Source organism: Cherax quadricarinatus, chromosome 93, assembly GCF_038502225.1.
Source record: "Cherax quadricarinatus isolate ZL_2023a chromosome 93, ASM3850222v1, whole genome shotgun sequence".
In the NCBI taxonomy this organism is placed as follows: Eukaryota; Metazoa; Arthropoda; class Malacostraca; order Decapoda; family Parastacidae; genus Cherax; species Cherax quadricarinatus.
Window position 1 is genome coordinate 1,341,811 of NC_091384.1, and position 19,726 is coordinate 1,361,536.

General features: G+C 40.4%; 1 protein-coding gene across 1 annotated transcript; it reads left to right on the forward strand.

Annotated features, from left to right (window-relative positions):
- The first annotated feature begins 3,875 nt into the window (after positions 1–3,875).
- Ppat-Dpck (Bifunctional Phosphopantetheine adenylyltransferase - Dephospho-CoA kinase) lies at positions 3,876–14,848 on the forward strand. Its single transcript, XM_053798084.2, has 5 exons — positions 3,876–3,990; positions 4,898–5,018; positions 5,576–5,644; positions 9,154–10,446; positions 12,553–14,848. Exons 3-5 carry the CDS (start codon positions 5,576–5,578, stop codon positions 12,799–12,801), a joined length of 1,611 nt encoding a protein of 536 aa, XP_053654059.1. The 5' UTR covers positions 3,876–3,990; positions 4,898–5,018; the 3' UTR covers positions 12,802–14,848.
- The last annotated feature ends 4,878 nt before the right edge of the window (positions 14,849–19,726 follow it).

The window sequence follows — 19,726 nt, forward strand, 5'->3', positions numbered from 1 at the left end:
AGACTTCAGTTGTGTCAGTCTGAGCTGGGAGACTTCAGTAGTGTCAGTCTGAGCTGGGAGACTTCAGTAGTGTCAGTCTGAGCTGGGAGACTTCAGTAGTGTCAGTCTGAGCTGGGAGACTTCAGTAGTGTCAGTCTGAGCTGGGAGACTTCAGTAGTGTCAGTCTGAGCTGGGAGACTTCAGTAGTGTCAGTCTGAGCTGGGAGACTTCAGTAGTGTCAGTCTGAGCTGGGAGACTTCAGTAGTGTCAGTCTGAGCTGGGAGACTTCAGTAGTGTCAGTCTGAGCTGGGAGACTTCAGTAGTGTCAGTCTGAGCTGGGAGACTTCAGTAGTGTCAGTCTGAGCTGGGAGACTTCAGTAGTGTCAGTCTGAGCTGGGAGACTTCAGTAGTGTCAGTCTGAGCTGGGAGACTTCAGTAGTGTCAGTCTGAGCTGGGAGACTTCAGTAGTGTCAGTCTGAGCTGGGAGACTTCAGTAGTGTCAGTCTGAGCTGGGAGACTTCAGTAGTGTCAGTCTGAGCTGGGAGACTTCAGTAGTGTCAGTCTGAGCTGGGAGACTTCAGTAGTGTTAGTCTGAGCTGGTAGACTTCAGTAGTGTCAGTCTGAGCTGGGAGACTTCAGTAGTGTCAGTCTGAGCTGGGAGACTTCAGTAGTGTCAGTCTGAGCTGGGAGACTTCAGTAGTGTCAGTCTGAGCTGGGAGACTTCAGTAGTGTCAGTCTGAGCTGGGAGACTTCAGTAGTGTCAGTCTGAGCTGGGAGACTTCAGTTGTGTCAGTCTGAGCTGGTAGACTTCAGTAGTGTCAGTCTGAGCTGGGAGACTTCAGTAGTGTCAGTCTGAGCTGGGAGACTTCAGTAGTGTCAGTCTGAGCTGGGAGACTTCAGTAGTGTCAGTCTGAGCTGGGAGACTTCAGTAGTGTCAGTCTGAGCTGGTAGTGTCAGTCCGAGCTGGGAGACTTCAGTAGTGTCAGTCTGAGCTGGGAGACTTCAGTAGTGTCAGTCTGAGCTGGTAGACTTCAGTAGTGTCAGTCTGAGCTGGGAGACTTCAGTAGTGTCAGTCTGAGCTGGGAGACTTCAGTAGTGTCAGTCTGAGCTGGGAGACTTCAGTTGTGTCAGTCTGAGCTGGTAGACTCTGAGCTGGGAGACTTCAGTAGTGTCAGTCTGAGCTGGTAGAGACTTCAGTTCAGTGTGTCAGTCTGAGCTGGGAGACTTCAGTTGTGTCAGTCTGAGCTGGTAGACTTCAGTAGTGTCAGTCTGAGCTGGGAGACTTCAGTAGTGTCAGTCTGAGCTGGGAGACTTCAGTAGTGTCAGTCTGAGCTGGTAGACTTCAGTAGTGTCAGCCTGAGCTGGGAGACTTCAGTAGTGTCAGTCTGAGCTGGGAGACTTCAGTAGTGTGTCTGAGCTGGGAGACTTCAGTAGTGTCAGCCTGAGCTGGGAGACTTCAGTAGTGTCAGTCTGAGCTGGTAGACTTCAGTAGTGTCAGTCTGAGCTGGTAGACTTCAGTAGTGTCAGTCAGTCTGAGCTGGGAGACTTCAGTAGTGTCAGTCTGAGTGGTAGACTTCAGTAGTGTCAGTCTGAGCTGGGAGACTTCAGTAGTGTCAGTCTGAGCTGGGAGACTTCAGTAGTGTCAGTCTGAGCTGGGAGACTTCAGTAGTGTCAGTCTGAGCTGGGAGACTTCAGTAGTGTCAGTCTGAGCTGGGAGACTTCAGTAGTGTCAGTCTGAGCTGGTAGACTTCAGTAGTGTCAGTCTGAGCAGTAGTGTCAGTCTGAGCTGGGAGACTTCAGTAGTGTCAGTCTGAGCTGGGAGACTTCAGTAGTGTCAGTCTGAGCTGGGAGACTTCAGTAGTGTCAGTCTGAGCTGGTAGACTTCAGTAGTGTCAGTCTGAGCTGGGAGACTTCAGTAGTGCCAGTCTGAGCTGGTAGACTTCAGTAGTGTCAGTCTGAGCTGGGAGACTTCAGTAGTGTCAGTCTGAGCTGGTAGACTTCAGTAGTGTCAGTCTGAGCTGGGAGACTTCAGTAGTGTCAGTCTGAGCTGGGAGACTTCAGTAGTGTCAGTCTGAGCTGGTAGACTTCAGTAGTGTCAGTCTGAGCTGGGAGACTTCAGTAGTGTCAGTCTGAGCTGGGAGACTTCAGTAGTGTCAGTCTGAGCTGGGAGACTTCAGTAGTGTCAGTCTGAGCTGGTAGACTTCAGTAGTGTCAGTCTGAGCTGGGAGACTTCAGTAGTGTCAGTCTGAGCTGGTAGACTTCAGTAGTGCCAGTCTGAGCTGGGAGACTTCAGTAGTGTCAGTCTGAGCTGGTAGACTTCAGTAGTGTCAGTCTGAGCTGGGAGACTTCAGTAGTGTCAGTCTGAGCTGGGAGACTTCAGTAGTGTCAGTCTGAGCTGGTAGACTTCAGTATTGTCAGTCTGAGCTGGGAGACTTCAGTAGTGTCAGTCTGAGCTGGGAGACTTCAGTAGTGTCAGTCTGAGCTGGGAGACTTCAGTTGTGTCAGTCTGAGCTGGTAGACTTCAGTAGTGCCAGTCTGAGCTGGGAGACTTCAGTAGTGTCAGTCTGAGCTGGTAGACTTCAGTAGTGTCAGTCTGAGCTGGGAGACTTCAGTAGTGTCAGTCTGAGCTGGGAGACTTCAGTAGTGTCAGTCTGAGCTGGTAGACTTCAGTAGTGTCAGTCTGAGCTGGGAGACTTCAGTAGTGTCAGTCTGAGCTGGGAGACTTCAGTAGTGTCAGTCTGAGCTGGGAGACTTCAGTAGTGTCAGTCTGAGCTGGAAGACTTCAGTAGTGCCAGTCTGAGCTGGGAGACTTCAGTAGTGTCAGTCTGAGCTGGAAGACTTCAGTAGTGCCAGTCTGAGCTGGGAGACTTCAGTAGTGTCAGTCTGAGCTGGGAGACTTCAGTAGTGTTAATTAGTTTAATATGTTTATTATACACTCCATACCCATCCTGTGGGCGGTAGTTAGACGATTACAGAGGTACATAATGGGTCTAGGGACTGTACCTCAACATTACAGAGGTACATAATGGGTCCAGGGACTGTACTTCAACATTTCAGAGGTACGTAATTGATTCTGGTACAAGACCTCATTGTTAAGATAAGATAAGATAAGATAAGATTTCGTTCGGATTTTTAACCCCGGAGGGTTAGCCACCCAGGATAACCCAAGAAAGTCAGTGCGTCATCGAGGACTGTCTAACTTATTTCCATTGGGGTCCTTAATCTTGTCCCCCAGGATGCGACCCACACCAGTCGACTAACACCCAGGTACCTATTTGCTGCTAGGTGAACAGGACAACAGGTGTAAGGAAACGTGTCGAATGTTTCCACCCGCCGGGAATCGAACCCGGGCCCTCCGTGTGTGAAGCGGGAGCTTTTAGCCACCAGGCCACCGAGCCACCAGTAAGTAACAGCACTACAGTGCTAATGAATACTGAAAATGGTGGAAAATACTGACAAATTGATGATCAAGACACATGTGCAACAGTTGGATATATTGACGACACGTTTCGCTCACACAGTAGACTTCTTAAGTCAAATACCGAGGCAGCAGATGTTGTAGTTTCACCACGACACTAATGGAAATAAGTAACTTTGTGTGCCTATTTGGTTTATCCCGGGGTAATCTACACATATATTACTTTATAAGACATTGGAACTCATCCAAAGATTGTTTATTTGTTCCTAAATAAACTTAAGTACTTTGTACATCTGTGTTGGCTGGATGATGATAGTTATTATGCACCAACACCTCGTCTTGTCAGTCCTACTGCAAACAATAACAATAATCTTTATCTCTACAAGTACATGATATTCACGTATTTACTTACTTATATACTAACTTATTTACTTATTTACTTACTTATTTGCTTACTTATTTGTATATTCACTTATTTAGGAAGGAGGGTTCAATACGGCGCCGGGTGCGGTGGCCCTAGAATCCAACAACAACAACAGTTCCTCGAGTCGTCTCAACCCTTATACCCAACAATAACAATCTTATCTTTACTTGTAAGTTCTACATCAGAATAATCATCGGTGTGAAGCGCTAAACCCGTGTGGGGATCATACAGTCCATGGGGGGGTGAGAGGTAATCAGGTTTGATCCAAGGAGAGACCCCAGCTCCAGGTTCTGGATCCGAGGAACTGGAGCTGGTTTTCTTGTCCTTGGGATCAAATTTGATTTATTTGTCCTCAAGATCTGTACGACTCGTACGGGTTTGTCGCTTACCCATGAATAATATTGTTATGGTTATTGAAGATGAGGTTAAAATATGTTCATTTTCTTGTATAACAAAATGTGTTCTTCGTCATCTTCATGTTCATCATGTTCACATTCTTCATGCTCATGTTCTTCATCTTCATGTTCTTCATCTCCATGTTCATCATATTCATGTTCTTTATCATCTTCACTTTCTTCGTCTTCATGTTCATCATGATGTTCATGATCCTTTTGTTTATCATCTTCATGTTCATCTATATGTTCTTTATCATGTTCATCTTCATGTTCTTCATCATCTTCATGTTCTTCATCATCTTCATGTTCTTCATCATTTTGTTCTTTATCATGTTCATATTTATCTTCATGCTTTTCATCTTTATTTTTGCTATCATGTTCATATTCACCTTCATGTTCTTCATCTTTGTGGTCTTTATCATGTTCATGCTCTTCTTGATCTTCATGTTCATTTTTATGTTCTTCATTATCATGTTCTTCATTATCATGTTCATCATATTCATGTTCTTCATCATCTTCATTATTGTAGAAGACGAAGGCCGTACATAAATTAATAAACCAGAAGGTTAATAACGCAGGTTAACTCGGGTCTGCTTTGCTTACTTCCGTTGGGGTCGTCTCTACGGCCACCCTAAGATGCAGTGCACAACAATCAATTAACTCGCAGTTATCTCTTTCCAGCTAAGTAACGGCAGCTAGCGTTCGGTGACTCACCAACACGTCCTCCCTCGCCTGGGGTTCAATCCGGGTACTTTCAGTTGTGAGACAAACTCGCTACCACTTCGCTACGCGGTACATAAAGGTGGGGGAAAATATTTATACCAGATTTAAGGTTTTACGTTTAGATTTTAATTGTTAAAACATTATTGATGGCAAAACTTTATTTCCCTTAATCTCAAAAACTCAGTCCAGTTATATAATTCAAATACAGTGGACCTCCGCATAACGATCATCTCCCAATGCGACCAATTATGTAAGTGTATTTATGTAAGTGCGTTTGTACGTGTATGTTTGGGGGTCTGAAATGGACTAATCTACTTCACAATATTCCTTATGGGAACAAATTCGGTCAGTACTGGCACCTGAACATACTTCTGGAATGAAAAAATATTGTTAACCGGGGGTACACTGTATATAATAAAACATATGTAATACAAGTGTTTTGGCTATATATTTTACACTCCTATATTTACAGTACCATATATAGCTGGAATGTACCTGGAGAGGGTTCCAGGGGTCGACGCCAATAGGAATAATAATTTTGAAAATAACCAATTGGTCTATATAAAAGTTTTATATTGTTAGCTATTGGGCACTGTATAGTATTTTAGCCTTTCTAATTTTCTTTTAATATTTCAGATGGGGTCCATGACAGGTCTGCTGATTTTAACTCAGCCGGTGCGGAAGATTGTCCCAAGTTTGCCTAAGGTTTGTATTGTTTTAAATGTACTAATAACCAGTGGCGGCTCATAATGCCAGTAATCCCTATACTATCATACCACATCAAACTTCTATTTTTAATCATTTTTTATCTCGTTTCAACAAAAAATTCGCTTATAAATACGGTGGAACCTCAGGTTACGAATTTAATCCATTCTGTGGACTTGTTCGTATCCTGATTTGTTCATATGCTTGGTCAATTTTCCTCATTTAAATTAATTGAAATGCAATTAATTCGGTCCAGCGGAATTCCTGCTCTCAGGAGGCATGACAAAATAACCCTAATAATAACTCTACGGCTTATTTATCTGCCACAATTCATCTAATATGACATAATCAACAATATAAATAACATAGAAACCTGATATACACTCAAGAATGAATAAAATGTGTCATTACATGGACGGCGGAGGGAGGAGTATTGTGGTCGTGCATTCTCACCATGAAAACATCAGAGGTGTTATTATAAGAGAAAACGGAGTTTGTGAGGCTAACTGAATTAGATCTGGTGTACATACAACATTTACATACCTTGGAGAAGAAATGCAGAGCGACATATCCTGTCAGGAGTTCACACTTTTCTTAAGAACCGCTGTGTACAATTTTTATGTTATTCTCACCACATTACGTATTCACTGACTTTTTTGGCTTTTTCTCCCATGTCAACGGCAGCTTTTCCATCTTTTCGTTGACAGAGGTCCGCTGCTTAGAAATTACTGTAACGCCCGTTGCTGGCGCTAAAGCCTTTATACACTCCTTCTACTTTAGTATTGTACATATAGTCGAGCGGCTACGCTTGTACTCACTCGCCAAGTCCTTAACCCTCGTACCTAGTCTGTGCTTATCAATAATTTCTTGCTTTAATTCCACGCAGATCGTCCACTTTTTCTTCTCGGCACTCTCCTTTGCACTCGCTTTCTTAGGACCCATGGTTAGAGGAAAAAAAATTGGTGAATTAACCGCACGAAACGTAAGGAAATGACGAGAATTCCTAGCACCACGAGGGCAGCTCCATAAGCACATGTACACTGGCCAACATTGTTTTGATTAACACTGCTATCTGGTGGTGGTTTGTTAAACTAAATTATGTGCAGTACGTACATAAATGTACTATTATTATTATTATAATTATTGTTGTACTATTATGTATTATTATATTATATATTATTATTTTATTATTATTATATAGTGTTATATTAGTATTATTATTATTATGTATTATCATTATTATTAGTATGTACATATAATAATAATAATAAATTATAATAATAATAATAATAGCATTATTATTATTATTATTATTATTATTATTATTATTATTATTATTATTAATTTAGGGACCTGGAGCACAGATCCAGTTCCCTAGATCAAGAGCCCCTCACCACATATGTAAGTACTACTACTACTAATAATAAACATAATAATAATTACAGTGGACCCCTGCATAACGATTACCTCCGAATGCGACCAATTATGTAAGTGTATTTAAGTAAGTGCGTTTGTATGTGTATGTTTGGGGGTCTGAAATGGACTAATCTACTTCACAATATTTCTTATGGGAACAAATTTGGTCAGTACTGGCACCTGAACATACTTCTGGAGTGAAAAAATATCGTTAACCGGGGGTCCACTTTATTATTATAACAATAATAATAATAATAATACAGTATAATTGTAATAATAATAATAACAGTAAGGAGAGACTTCAAAAGGCTGCCAGTAGTTGGTGCCACCATCAGCAAAATATTGGTAACCGCTACTAGTATACTTTTCACCTGTCTAGACTTAAGTTGTCTTAAATAGGCATTTCTGCCTGAAATGTCTCGGCTTTCGTTGCTCCAATCATATTATATGTAAACACACATTGTAACCTTTGCAAAGAAATATAGTATATTTTATCTATTTATTTATATAAGGAACCTCCCTTGAGGGGGAAGTTCACATCCTGAAATTTCATTCGTATTCTGAAGCAAAAAATCGACCCAACGACTGTTCGTATCACGAAAAATTCGTATGGTGGGGCGTTCATAAGCCGAGGTTCCACTGTACATTGAAAACAACATATAATACATTTTTCCTGTAATATATTTGTCAGTTGCAAATTATTTTAGCGTAAGGCTGATGAAGTCATACATCTGGGGGGACTGCAGTTCTGCAGCTCCTATGAACGAGCCACCACTGCTAATAACTAATACTTTTAATTAGTTTTTTATGTTTTTTAAATGTTATTTTAATTTTAGTATGTGTACAGTCAACATCTGCGTAATGGCTGAGACTGGGACTGGAGACAGGGCTTGCTAAGCGAGAAATACATTAAGCTATTGGGGTAATCCTTGGTAATTTACACATGTTAAACTAGGTATGATAATTATACTTATGGGTACGTGATCCTAAATAAACTTATATATTATTCTCATAGAAGCTTGTCTTATGACGGGCCAGGGATCAACACAATAATACAGCCTCTCCTCATTTAACCCTTAAACTGTCCAAACGTAGATCTACGTTTTTTCAACATTTGAAAGTATGTAAAAAAACGTAGATCTTCTTATTGTTTTTTTTACATTTGAAAACGTGTAAAAAAAACTTTGATCTACGTTTTTTTTTGTTATATTTGAGAATAGGTAAAAAAACATAGATCTACTTTTGGAGCACTATGCATGTGAACGTAGATCTGTTTGGACAGTTTAAGGGTTAATGATGGAGTTCCGTTCCTAAGACCACGTCATTAAACAAATTCGTCGCTAAATGAGGAGCATACTATAATGGTAGTGCATTTGTGTCAACCATCTCTGATATTGTTTTAATGTCACCTTTGCACCATTTATAACATTTCTGGTATATTTTTAAATGTTTATACAGTAGTGTATGTACTGTATATTTGAAATAAACATAATAGAAGAAATCAGCTCTAATATGCATTATTTAGGTATAAATACTGGACTGAGAGCCCGTCGTAAGTCTGAGGCATCAGTAAACGAGCACGTCGCTAAGTGAGGAGAGGTCGTATTCCATATCTAATTCCTATTAATTTTTTCAATGATGAAATTTAAAAACAAATTCGTATGTACTTTGTTGTTATGTACATATATGGTAGTCAAGCAGGCATGATAAAGCACGCTGCAACACTGATCTGAGTTTTATTGATGTTACTGATACTTCACATTTTTTATCTTATTCTCACTTATTACACTGGCCTTGCTGTCCCTTGTTACAAATACTTTGGGAAGAATCTTGAGGTATCATTGCAGTCCATCGTGGATCATTATCAAGTCACAACTGAGTGACAAACAGATTTTTCTCCCCATTTTTTACCTGGTTGTGAATTGATAATGGTCTTTGATGGATCAGATTGTTGTATAAAATTTCCTCTTTATAGTATGGGATGATGAAAAAGTGTTCAATCCATGGTACTGTAACTTTTATTCTTCAAAGCCTAACTTGTATGGCAAATGTATTTTTCTGATTCCATTTGTAATGATTTACTTCTCTTGCAGGTACTGAAGGCAGCATCTCAGCATGTTACCAAGACGCTCTACATTCATCTTGATCCTTTGGCAAAGAGCAGACTGCCAGAGATGAAGCAGTGCCTTGCCCTCTACAGCCACATTATCACTAATATATACTCTAGTTCTCCATCACAGTGTCAAGGTTTGGACGTAAGAATCCTCATGGCAGGATTCAAGGGCTATTCAGAAGTTCCTTGCAAAACGCACTTCAGAGTCGATTTAGTAATGTTTGATCAAGCAAGAAGTGGCCACGAGTTGGTCGATTTGGAAAAGAGGTACAACTTCTTTTTAACAGACAGTAGAAGTCAAGTTTTCTTATTCGATCAGACATGTCAAAATGATGAGGAAGTGCAGATTCCACAAGATCCAACTAACGAAAAAGCAAATCAAATTTACTCCAGCGTTGTTATAGGAGGAACCTTTGATTGCATTCATGGTGGGCACAAAATCCTTTTATCTGAAGCACTGTTGAGGTGTAGAGATCGACTAACATGTGGTGTAGCAGATGGACCACTCCTGAAAAACAAAACGCTTGCTGAGCTCATTGAACCTTGTGACAAGAGAATTAGTAATGTAAGAGAACTTGCCGTCGACATAGATCCCACTGTTAGTTATAATATTGTACAAATCACAGATCCAATGGGGCCCACAAGATGGGATCCTAATATGGATATGATTGTAGTGAGTGAAGAAACCAAAAGGGGCATAATAAGCATCAATGAAGCACGTAGAGAAGCAGGTCTTAAGCTTCTAGATGGCTATGTGATTGGCTTGGTAAATGACCAGCTTCGAGAATATGAAGAAGAGGAGATGAAAGTCAGTGCAAGTTCCCAAAGAATGAGACTTCTTGGAACCGTTCTTAAACCCATCATCCCCAACCCTAATATTGCAAGCCATCCACACATTATTGGCCTGACAGGTGGTTCTGCAAGTGGCAAATCAAGTGTTGCAAAACGATTTGCAAAGCTGGGTGCTGGGGTAGTTGACTGTGATATACTAGGCCACAAAGCTTATAAGAAAGACACAAATTGTTATATCAAACTTATTGAAACCTTTGGCTCTGATATTGTCGATATTGATGGTGAAATTAATCGTAAGGTCTTAGGTACTAAGGTATTTGCTGAAAGGGAAGCTCTGCAGACATTAAATAACATTGTTTGGCCAGAAATAGGACTTTTAGCAAAGAAATGCATCAATGATTTGGCAGCTGAAGGATTCAGAGTGATTATCCTGGATGCTGCAGTGCTCCTTGATGCTGAATGGGAAGAGTTTTGTCACCAGGTAAACCATTACACTCCATGATATTGTTAATATGTCTTTCTCACAGTTTTTATCAAATAAATAGATATGGACATAGATATGCTGCGGTTTTTTAACTGTAGTGAAGGCATGCCTCTGGCAAGACAGTGATGGAGTGAATGATAATGAAAGCGTTTCTTCTTTTTTGGGTCGCCATTCCTCGGTGGGAAACGGCCAATGTGTTAGTTAAAAAAAGTGTGTATGTTGCTCAGTAATAACCCACATGGAAACAGAAACTCAGGAGATTTATTGATCTGTATATTTCGATCCACTTCTGGGACCCTCTTTGGCAGATTAGGATCCCAGAAGAGGGTCAAAATATACAGATCAATTAATCTCCTGAGTTTCTGTCCTCATGTGGGTTATTATTGAGCAGTAAGTGTTCATTACACTTTAGTTATTCATATATGTATGTTAGACACGAATGAATGGAGGCAAATGGTTTTGGGGAGCTGACAAGCTGTTGGAGTGCAAGCAAGGTAACATTTTGTGAAGGGATTCAAGGAAACTGGTTAGCTGGATTTGAATCCTGGAGGTGGCAAGTACGGTTCCTGCAGTCTAAAGGAGGGATTTGGGATATTTGCTGTTAGGAGGGACATCTAAACTGTTGTATCTGCACTCCACTGGCAAGACAGTGATAGTATGAATGATGGTGAAAGTATTTCTTTTTTGGGTCACCCTACCTTTATGGGAGACAGCCAGCTCGTTAAAAAAATGTCTTTCTTTCTTTCAACGCACCAGCCGTATCCCACTGAGGCGGGGTGGCCCAAAAGGAAAAACGAAAGTTTCTCCTTTTACATTTAGTAATATATACAGGAGAAGGGGTTACTAGCCCCTTGCTCCCGGCATTTTAGTCACCTTTTACAACACGCATGGCTTATGGAGGAAGAATTCTGTTCCACTTCCCCATGGAGATAGGAGGAAATAGACAAGAACAAGAACTAGAAAGAAAATAGAAGAAAACCCAGAGGGGTGTGTATATATATGCTTGTACATGTATGTGTAGTGTGACCTAGAAGTAGCAAGGCGTACCTGAAACCTTGCATGTTTATGAGACAGAAAAATGGACACCAGCAATACTACCATCATGTAAAACAATTACAGGCTTTCGTTTTACACTCACTTGGCAGGACGGTAGTACCTCCCTGGGTGGTTGTTGTCTACCAACCTACTACCACAGGACGGTAGTACCTCCCTGGGTGGTTGTTGTCTACCAACCTACTACCACAGGATGGTAGTACCTCCCTGGGTGGTTGTTGTCTACCATCCTACTACCACAGGACGGTAGTACCTCCCTGGGTGGTTGTTGTCTACCAACCTACTACCACAGGATGGTAGTACCTCCCTGGGTGGTTGTTGTCTACCATCCTACTACCACAGGACGGTAGTACCTCCCTGGGTGGTTGCTGTCTACCAACCTACTACCACAGGACGGTAGTACCTCCCTGGGTGGTTGCTGTCTACCAACGAAAATGCTGGGAACAAGGGGCTAGTAACCCCTTCTCCTGTATAAATTACTAAATTTAAAAAAAACTCATGTTTTTCTATTTAGGTTACCTGCCTCGGTGAAATATGGCCAGTTCACTGGAAAAAAAATTTATACAGTGGAACCTCACCACTCGAACTTACTAGATTCCAGAAGGCTGTTCAAGTGCCAGTCTCTTCAAATACAGAACAAATTTTTGCTAACCAATTTTCTTTTTGGTCGGCTGTTATCACTAACCCTCTTAGGTCCCATGGTGACTTATTTATACAAATAATATAAAAAACACCAAAAAATACAAAGAAACAGGAAATAGTTTACAGCAAAGTTCAGGTCATGTTTGTTTGGTCGAGTGCCGAGCAAACAGTCAACTGCCGAGCAATTTGTTTACCGAACAAAGCGTTCAAATACTTAATTGTTCAAGTACTGAGGCTCCATTGTATATATCCAGATATTGTGTTCATGTCTTATATTTCATTTGCCAGTATTTTATATCACATCTTACTCTATGCACAAATCTAATTTTATGTCCTAATTTGATTTATAAATTTAATTTTAAATTACTGTACATATAGCAATTTATTTAGGGAATTTGTTTATTGTAGGTTTGGGTGTGCATTATCAAACGACAAGAAGCAATACAGCGCATTGTAGAACGCGACGGGAAGTCACAGGAAGAAGCAGAACGAAGAATTGATAGTCAGATGTCCAACGCAGATCGTGTTGCTCGTGCCAATGTTGTGTTCTGTACACAGTGGTCCGGAGACTATACTCAACAGCAAGTTGAAAAAGCTTGGGCCACTCTCAACAATTACATTGATAATGCAGCAAATGGTTACAAGGCACAGTTATAGATTCTTCTTAAGTTTGTGTGATAAGTAACTAGTACAGGAGGGCCTCACTTTACAGTACAGTGGACCCCTGCTTAACGATCACCTCCCAATGCGACCAATTATGTAAGTGTATTTATGTAAGTGCGTTTGTACGTGTATGTTTGGGGGTCTGAAATGGACTAATCTAATTCACAATATTCCTTATGGGAACAAATTCGGTCAGTACTGGCACCTGAACATACTTCTGGAATGAAAAAATATCATAAACCGGGGGTCCACTGTATTTTGTTAATTCACACTTCCTACAATAAATATATTCACCACTCACTATAAGCAAAGGACAAAAATATTTAGTGAGCAAAATTCATATACAGTACACACACTACTTACCTTAAAATATTTTCATAATTATAGTGAATAGTGAATATGTTTATTGTCGGAAGTCTGAATAAACGAAGAATGGGTATTATTGAAAATCACTGCATTAGTGAAACGCTATAAAAGAAAATGCTGTAAAACGGGGGCCTCCTGTACTATAATATTCTCTTTTCAGTCGAAGAGACCTGGTGTGACTGTAAGCCGCAGGGATGATGCTCCCAGATATAACTGCTCTTCATCCTTTGTTTGATTTGAATAAATAGTGAATAGTTTCTTAGAAAACTGAGATTGTATGCCAGTACTATTTTAAACATTTCTTCATAAAACTTGATTGAGAAGTATTGTGTATAAAAGTTGATAAACTTTCTCATGTGGACATACACAAATAACCCGCACTTAGAAGAGTGAAACTGGTCCAACTAGTTAATGATTAATGGTCCAAATTGGACCATTAACCAGTTGCTATTCTGGTTAGACAATGGTCTAACTTGGACTGAAACATCCTCACAAGTTTCAGTCACCTAAGTGTAGGTTATTTGTTCATTGTTCCAGTAACGGTATTGTGCCTTTCTAGTGTTTGTGTAGACATAGTGTAGGGTGCAGGAGGCATCTGATAAGTCTGTTTTTTACTATACTCACACACTTAAGTCACTCCAGATTGCTGCTATTTACTTCATAGATGGGGTATTGATAGCCTTGACCAGAGCTGCAACATGTCTGGCTTGGTGGTCATCACTGAGTTAAAGAACAGAGCAACAATGAATTGCTCTAGGTTAAATGTAATGCATGTGTTGGGGTTTTTCTCTATGGGGAAGTGGAAGAAAACTCTTCCTCTAAAAGCCATGCATGTTTTCAGAGGTGACTAAAATGCCGGGAGCAAGGGGGTAGTAACCCCTTCTCCTGTATACATTACTAAAGTTAAAAAAAAAAGAACTTTTGTTTTTCTTTTTGGGTCATCCCGCTTCGGCAGGATACGGCAGGTTTGTTGCTGTCCCTGTTCATCTACCGGTAGTCATCTTACACCTGTTGATCCTGTTCACGTAACAGTAAGCAGGTACCTGGGTGTTATTCACATTACACCTGTTGTCCCTGTTTACCTAGCAGTAAGTAAGTACCTGGGTGTTAGATGACTGGTGTAGGTCACATCTTGGGAACAAAATTAACCTCATTTGCCCGAAACTCTCTGCATAACCAGGGGCTTTCTATATGGTATGTAATTAATGACAGCTGTGGTCTGTACACGTTGTACATATTCTTGTAGAAATAAAAATTATTATTATTATTATACCTGGGTTACAACAACGTGAAGAGGTAGTCTGTTGTAATCAGTTCATCACTCTCAGTGCAAGATAATCAGTCTCTTAGCATACAGCAGAAGTTTTTATATAGGAGGGTGAGGTGGAGGAGCTTGGTGATGAGGTCACATGTGAATAGGTCACACTAGTGGCAGTAGGTCATGCTAAACAAACTTTAACAAAAAGAGTTGTGGAAGGCATCCCTTGTTCCAAGATTGCATCAGTATAATATTAATTTTGTGTCAGAATGATACAATGTTTATACAGAGTATTACCTATTAGGTTAAATCTGCCCAAAATGCCTTGGCATGATAGGGACTTTATTTGTACCAATCAGATTATGAAATGTAAACACACATTGTAACCCTTGCAAAAAAAATAAATTTTGGTTTTAATTTAGAGATTTTATTTTATTTATTTATTTATTTATTTATTTATTTATTTAATAATTTGAACATACATACAGAGGTACAAAAAAATACAGGTAAGAGCAGTATGCCAAAGCCACTTGTATGCATAGCATTACGGGCTGGCTTAAAATTAACTTAAGATTAACTAAGCAATGATGTAATCAGTGATAAAACATTATTGTAAACAGATAATAATAAAGCACAAATGAGATAGGTGACATTTAATTGTGCAAGCAGAAAGCCATAGTTATGCAGAGCATTTTGGGCAGTGTCAGTGTAAATGGTATACAATACAGCCTCTCCACACTCCACGATGGAATTCTGTTCCTAAGACCACATCAGTAAATGAATTCGTTGCTAAGTGAGGAGCACACTTTGTAAATGTGACTTTGTAAATGGTCCAAGTTGGACCGAAACGTCGTCGTAAGCTTCTCTCTTTTATGTGCAGGTTATTTGTGTATCGTTCCAGTCACGGTATTGTGCCTTTTTTTTGTTATTAATGGTAGTGAGTTTGTGTCAATCATCTTTGATATTATTTTAATGTCACCTTTGCACCATTTATAACATTTCTGGTATATTTTTAAATGTTTATTCAGCAGTGTACTATATATTGTAATAAACAGAATAGAGGAAATCAGCTCTAATATACATTATTTAGGTATATATACCGGTCAGAGAGCTCGTCATATGTTCGAGTCATCAGTACACGAGTATATCGCTAAATGAGGAGACGCTGTACCAGCAAGTTGAAGAGTTAAGATATATGTGCACTGATAGGTATCTTAATTGATGAAAGGTTTTCCCAGGACTGCAGGCTTCATTGACAGTGGCGGACCTACATTTTTGGTGCCCTGAAGCTTCAACTGTTATGGGGGCCCTTTTACACCATCTTCTCATGCATTAGACCCAAAATTTTAAGCAATGTGGACTAAAGTCACTTCTGGGGCCCCTCCAGGATTAGGGGCCCTGAAGCTTAAGCTTCATTAGTTTTATAGTAGATCCTCCCCTGTTAATCAAATTCAAATTCAAAGTTTATTCTCTATAAGGATTACAATGCTGAGTTTACAGAATTTGGTTATTGTGTGGTTTACATGTAGTAAAATAATAATTACAGAGTGTACCACTAGAACACCTAGCATGGCTAGGCATTTCGGTTGAATGCAGTGGTGAATTACACTCCTGGAGACATCAGCTTTGGTGGAAGATGAAGTACATGAGGTGGAAATGTCTCCAGCTGTGGAATTTATCTCTGTATTAGACTGACAAAGCTGCAACACTGGTGAACCATTTGGTCAGTAAAGATTGCCAGTGTTGTGTGTGTCTTACTCCTCATTAATGTTGCTGTTATCATGTTAGGTGGGTCCATACATCAATCATCCTAATCAAACCTCGTCTAGGCAAATTTTCCCTTTCTCGGATCAAGCATTCCATTCCCCAGGTACCACAGTACCTTCTTGGGTTTAGTGCCTTTTCATGTTAGTGATAATTCACTGGGTAATACAGTGGACCCCCGGTTAACGATATTTTTTCACTCCAGAAGTATGTTCAGGTGCCAGTACTGACCGAATTTGTTCCCATAAGGAATATTGTGAAGTAGATTAGTCCATTTCAGACCCCCAAACATACACGTACAAACGCACTTACATAAATACACTTACATAATTGGTCGCATTTGGAGGTGATCGTTATGCGGGGGTCCACTGTATTGTATACAATAAGTTAGGTTAGGTTGGCATTATTTTCTAGCCTAAGATATGCTGAGAAATCTGAATGTCCTGTTCATTGTAATTCCTTGAAAAATTAGAAGTTTCTAAAACTCTGATCATAAAATATTTATTTGACAACTGCAATCTCTTAGAGGCCAGGAGAAGCACACAAAATCCATTAGTTATTCAGTTTACCTGGAGTTTACCTGGAGAGAGTTCTGGGGGTCAACGCCCCTGCGGGCCGGTCTGTGACCAGGCCTCCTGATGGATCAGAACCTGATCAACCAGGCTGTTACTGCTGGCTGCACGCAAACCAACGTACGAGCCACAGCCCAGCTGGTCAGGTACCGACTTTAGGTGCTTTCATTCCCATTATTTCTGATGACATTTTCCAGGTGCATTTTGAACTGTCTCAGAATCTTGCTTGCTAGGATGTTCTGTATATTGCTTATTCTTTGAGAGGAGAATTTGTTGCTGTCAGTCATATTGCTATCCTCAAAAGGTTTTCAAGGTATATACAGTGGTGACGTGTACTTAGCTGTGGTGACGTGTACTTAGCTCAGTGGTGACGTGTACTTAGCTCGGTGGTGACGTATACTTAGCTCAGTGGTGACGTGTACTTAGCTCAGTGGTGACATGTACTTAGCTCAGTGGTGACGTGTACTTAGCTCTGTGAAGACCTGTTTGCGCACTCTCTACGAATTGAAGCAAGATGCCCTCCATCGAGCAACTTTACCGACAGCTTAAGGAAGAATTGAGGATGGCGAAGATGGAGATTCGGCGACTGGCCAAGGAAAACAAGAAGATTCATAGTAGTCCTCCTGTTTTGAGTCCTCAGGTCAAGAAAGGAAACTGGTCAGTGGCTGGACAGCAGGGAACAAAGTTGACGATCAAGAAGACGAATGGAAAGGTAGAAACGATGAAGAAGAAAGAGACTGCCGTGGAAACTGTTGTGGAAACATCTAATACATTCTCAGTGCTACCCGACGAATGTGAGTCGACTACTGGGAACGTCACGATGAACGACATCAAGGAAGGTAAGAATATTGTTGTTGTTGGGGATAGCCAAGTTAGGTATATGGATAGGGCATTCTGCTTGAAGGACAGGAGTAGGAGACAGAGGGTTTGCTTTCCTGGGGCTGGGATGGAGGATATTGTTAGGAGTCTGGATGACATCATGAGAGGTAATGGGAGCAATCCTACTATCTGTCTCAGTGCTGGAGGCAACGATGTTGGCAGACGTAGGAGTGAAGACCTGATTAGCAGGTATAGGTCAGCAATAGAAATAATTAGGAGGAAGGGTGGGAACCCTGTCATATGTGGTATTTTGCCAAGGAGAGGAGTTGGAAATGAATGGTTGTCCAGGGCAATTGGTGTCAATTGCTGGCTGGACAAATACTGTAAGGAAAATGCGGTAACATTCATTGACAACTGGGACCTCTTCTATGGCAGAAATGACATGTATGCCAGGGATGGGGTTCACTTATCTAGGTCTGGGGTGGGAGCACTGGCAACTGCAGTGGAGGGAGCTGTTAGGACTTTAAACTAGGAATAGTTAGTGGTATGGGTTTTGGCAGGAAAACAGTGAAGTCCCAGTGTAGTAATATTATGAGTTCTAGGGGAACTAGTAAAAAGCAGAACAAGGTAAATATTGAAAAGCCAGTGACACTGGGTGATAAGGGCAGTAATAGGTTTAGTAGAAAAACAGAAATGAGCAGGAAGGGTAAAGAGAAAGGAGAGTCTTTCAATGTTTATTATGCTAATAGCCGTAGTGCTAGGAATAAGATGGACGAGTTGAGATTAGTTGCTAGTGCAGGTAACATTGATGTATTTGCCTTAACTGAGATGTGGTTTAATTCAAAAAGTCGGGACATGCTTGCGGAATGTCACATTCAGGGTTTTAAATTGTTCCAAGTAGATAGAAGTATCGGGAAGGGGGGTGGGGTGGCATTGTATGTCCGAGATTGCTTGAACTGTTGCATAAAAACGGGTATTAAGTCTGAAATAACACATACAGAGTCTGTTTGGATAGAATTTTCAGAGGGGCATGAAAAACTGATTTTAGGAGTGATATACCGTCCCCCAAACTTAGATAGGGACCAAGGGAAACTACTATGGGAGGAAATTGTTAAGGCCACAAGGCACGATAATGTAGTAATTCTAGGAGACTTTAACTTTAGTCATATTGATTTGAATTTCTTGACTTGGTATTTAGAATCATACGACTTCTTAGAAGTAGTTCAGGATTGTTTTTTGAAGCAGTTTGTGACAGAACCTACAAGGGGAAATAACCTGCTTGACTTAGTTCTGGCAAACAATGAATCCCTTATTAATAATTTAGAAATTTCAGAGGAACTGGGTGCTAGCGACCACAAATCAATTACATTTAGCATTGAATGGAAGTATGATAGTAGTGATAACTCAGTAACAGTCCCAGATTTTTGCTCAGCAGATTATGATGGGCTTAGAGAACACTTATCATCTGTTGACTGGGGTAACGAAGAGAGCTATCAATATGACAGTTTTCTGAACACTATACATGCTGCTCAAAGAACGTTTACCCCATATAAAGAAATTAGATCAAATAGAAATGACCCAAAATGGATGAATAATAGGCTCAAATATCTACTAGGACATAAGAAAGGAATTTATAGGCATATCAAAAGAGGTGAGGGTCATCTTATGAATCAGTATACAGTGGACCCCCGGTTAACGATATTTTTTCACTCCATAAGTATGTTCAGGTGCCAGTACTGACTGAATTTATTCCCATAAGGAATATTGTGAAGTAGATTATTCCTTTCAGACCCCCAAACATACACGTACAAACGCACTTACATAAATACACTTACATAATTGGTCGCATTTGGAGGTAATCGTTATGCGGGGGTCCACTGTATTGACATTAAGAGGGACATTAAAAAGGGGATAAGAAAAGCTAAAAGGGACTATGAAATTAAAGTTGCTAGGGATTCTAAAACTAACCCAAAAAGTTAGAGATAAGATAGGTCCCCTTAAAAATAACTATGGGCATCTTCCTGGCAAAGAGAATGAAATGTGCTCGATTTTAAATAATTATTTTCTCTCGGTTTTTACACAGGAAGACACTAACAATATTCCAGTAATTAATTTTTATAGTGGGCTAGAAGAAGATAAA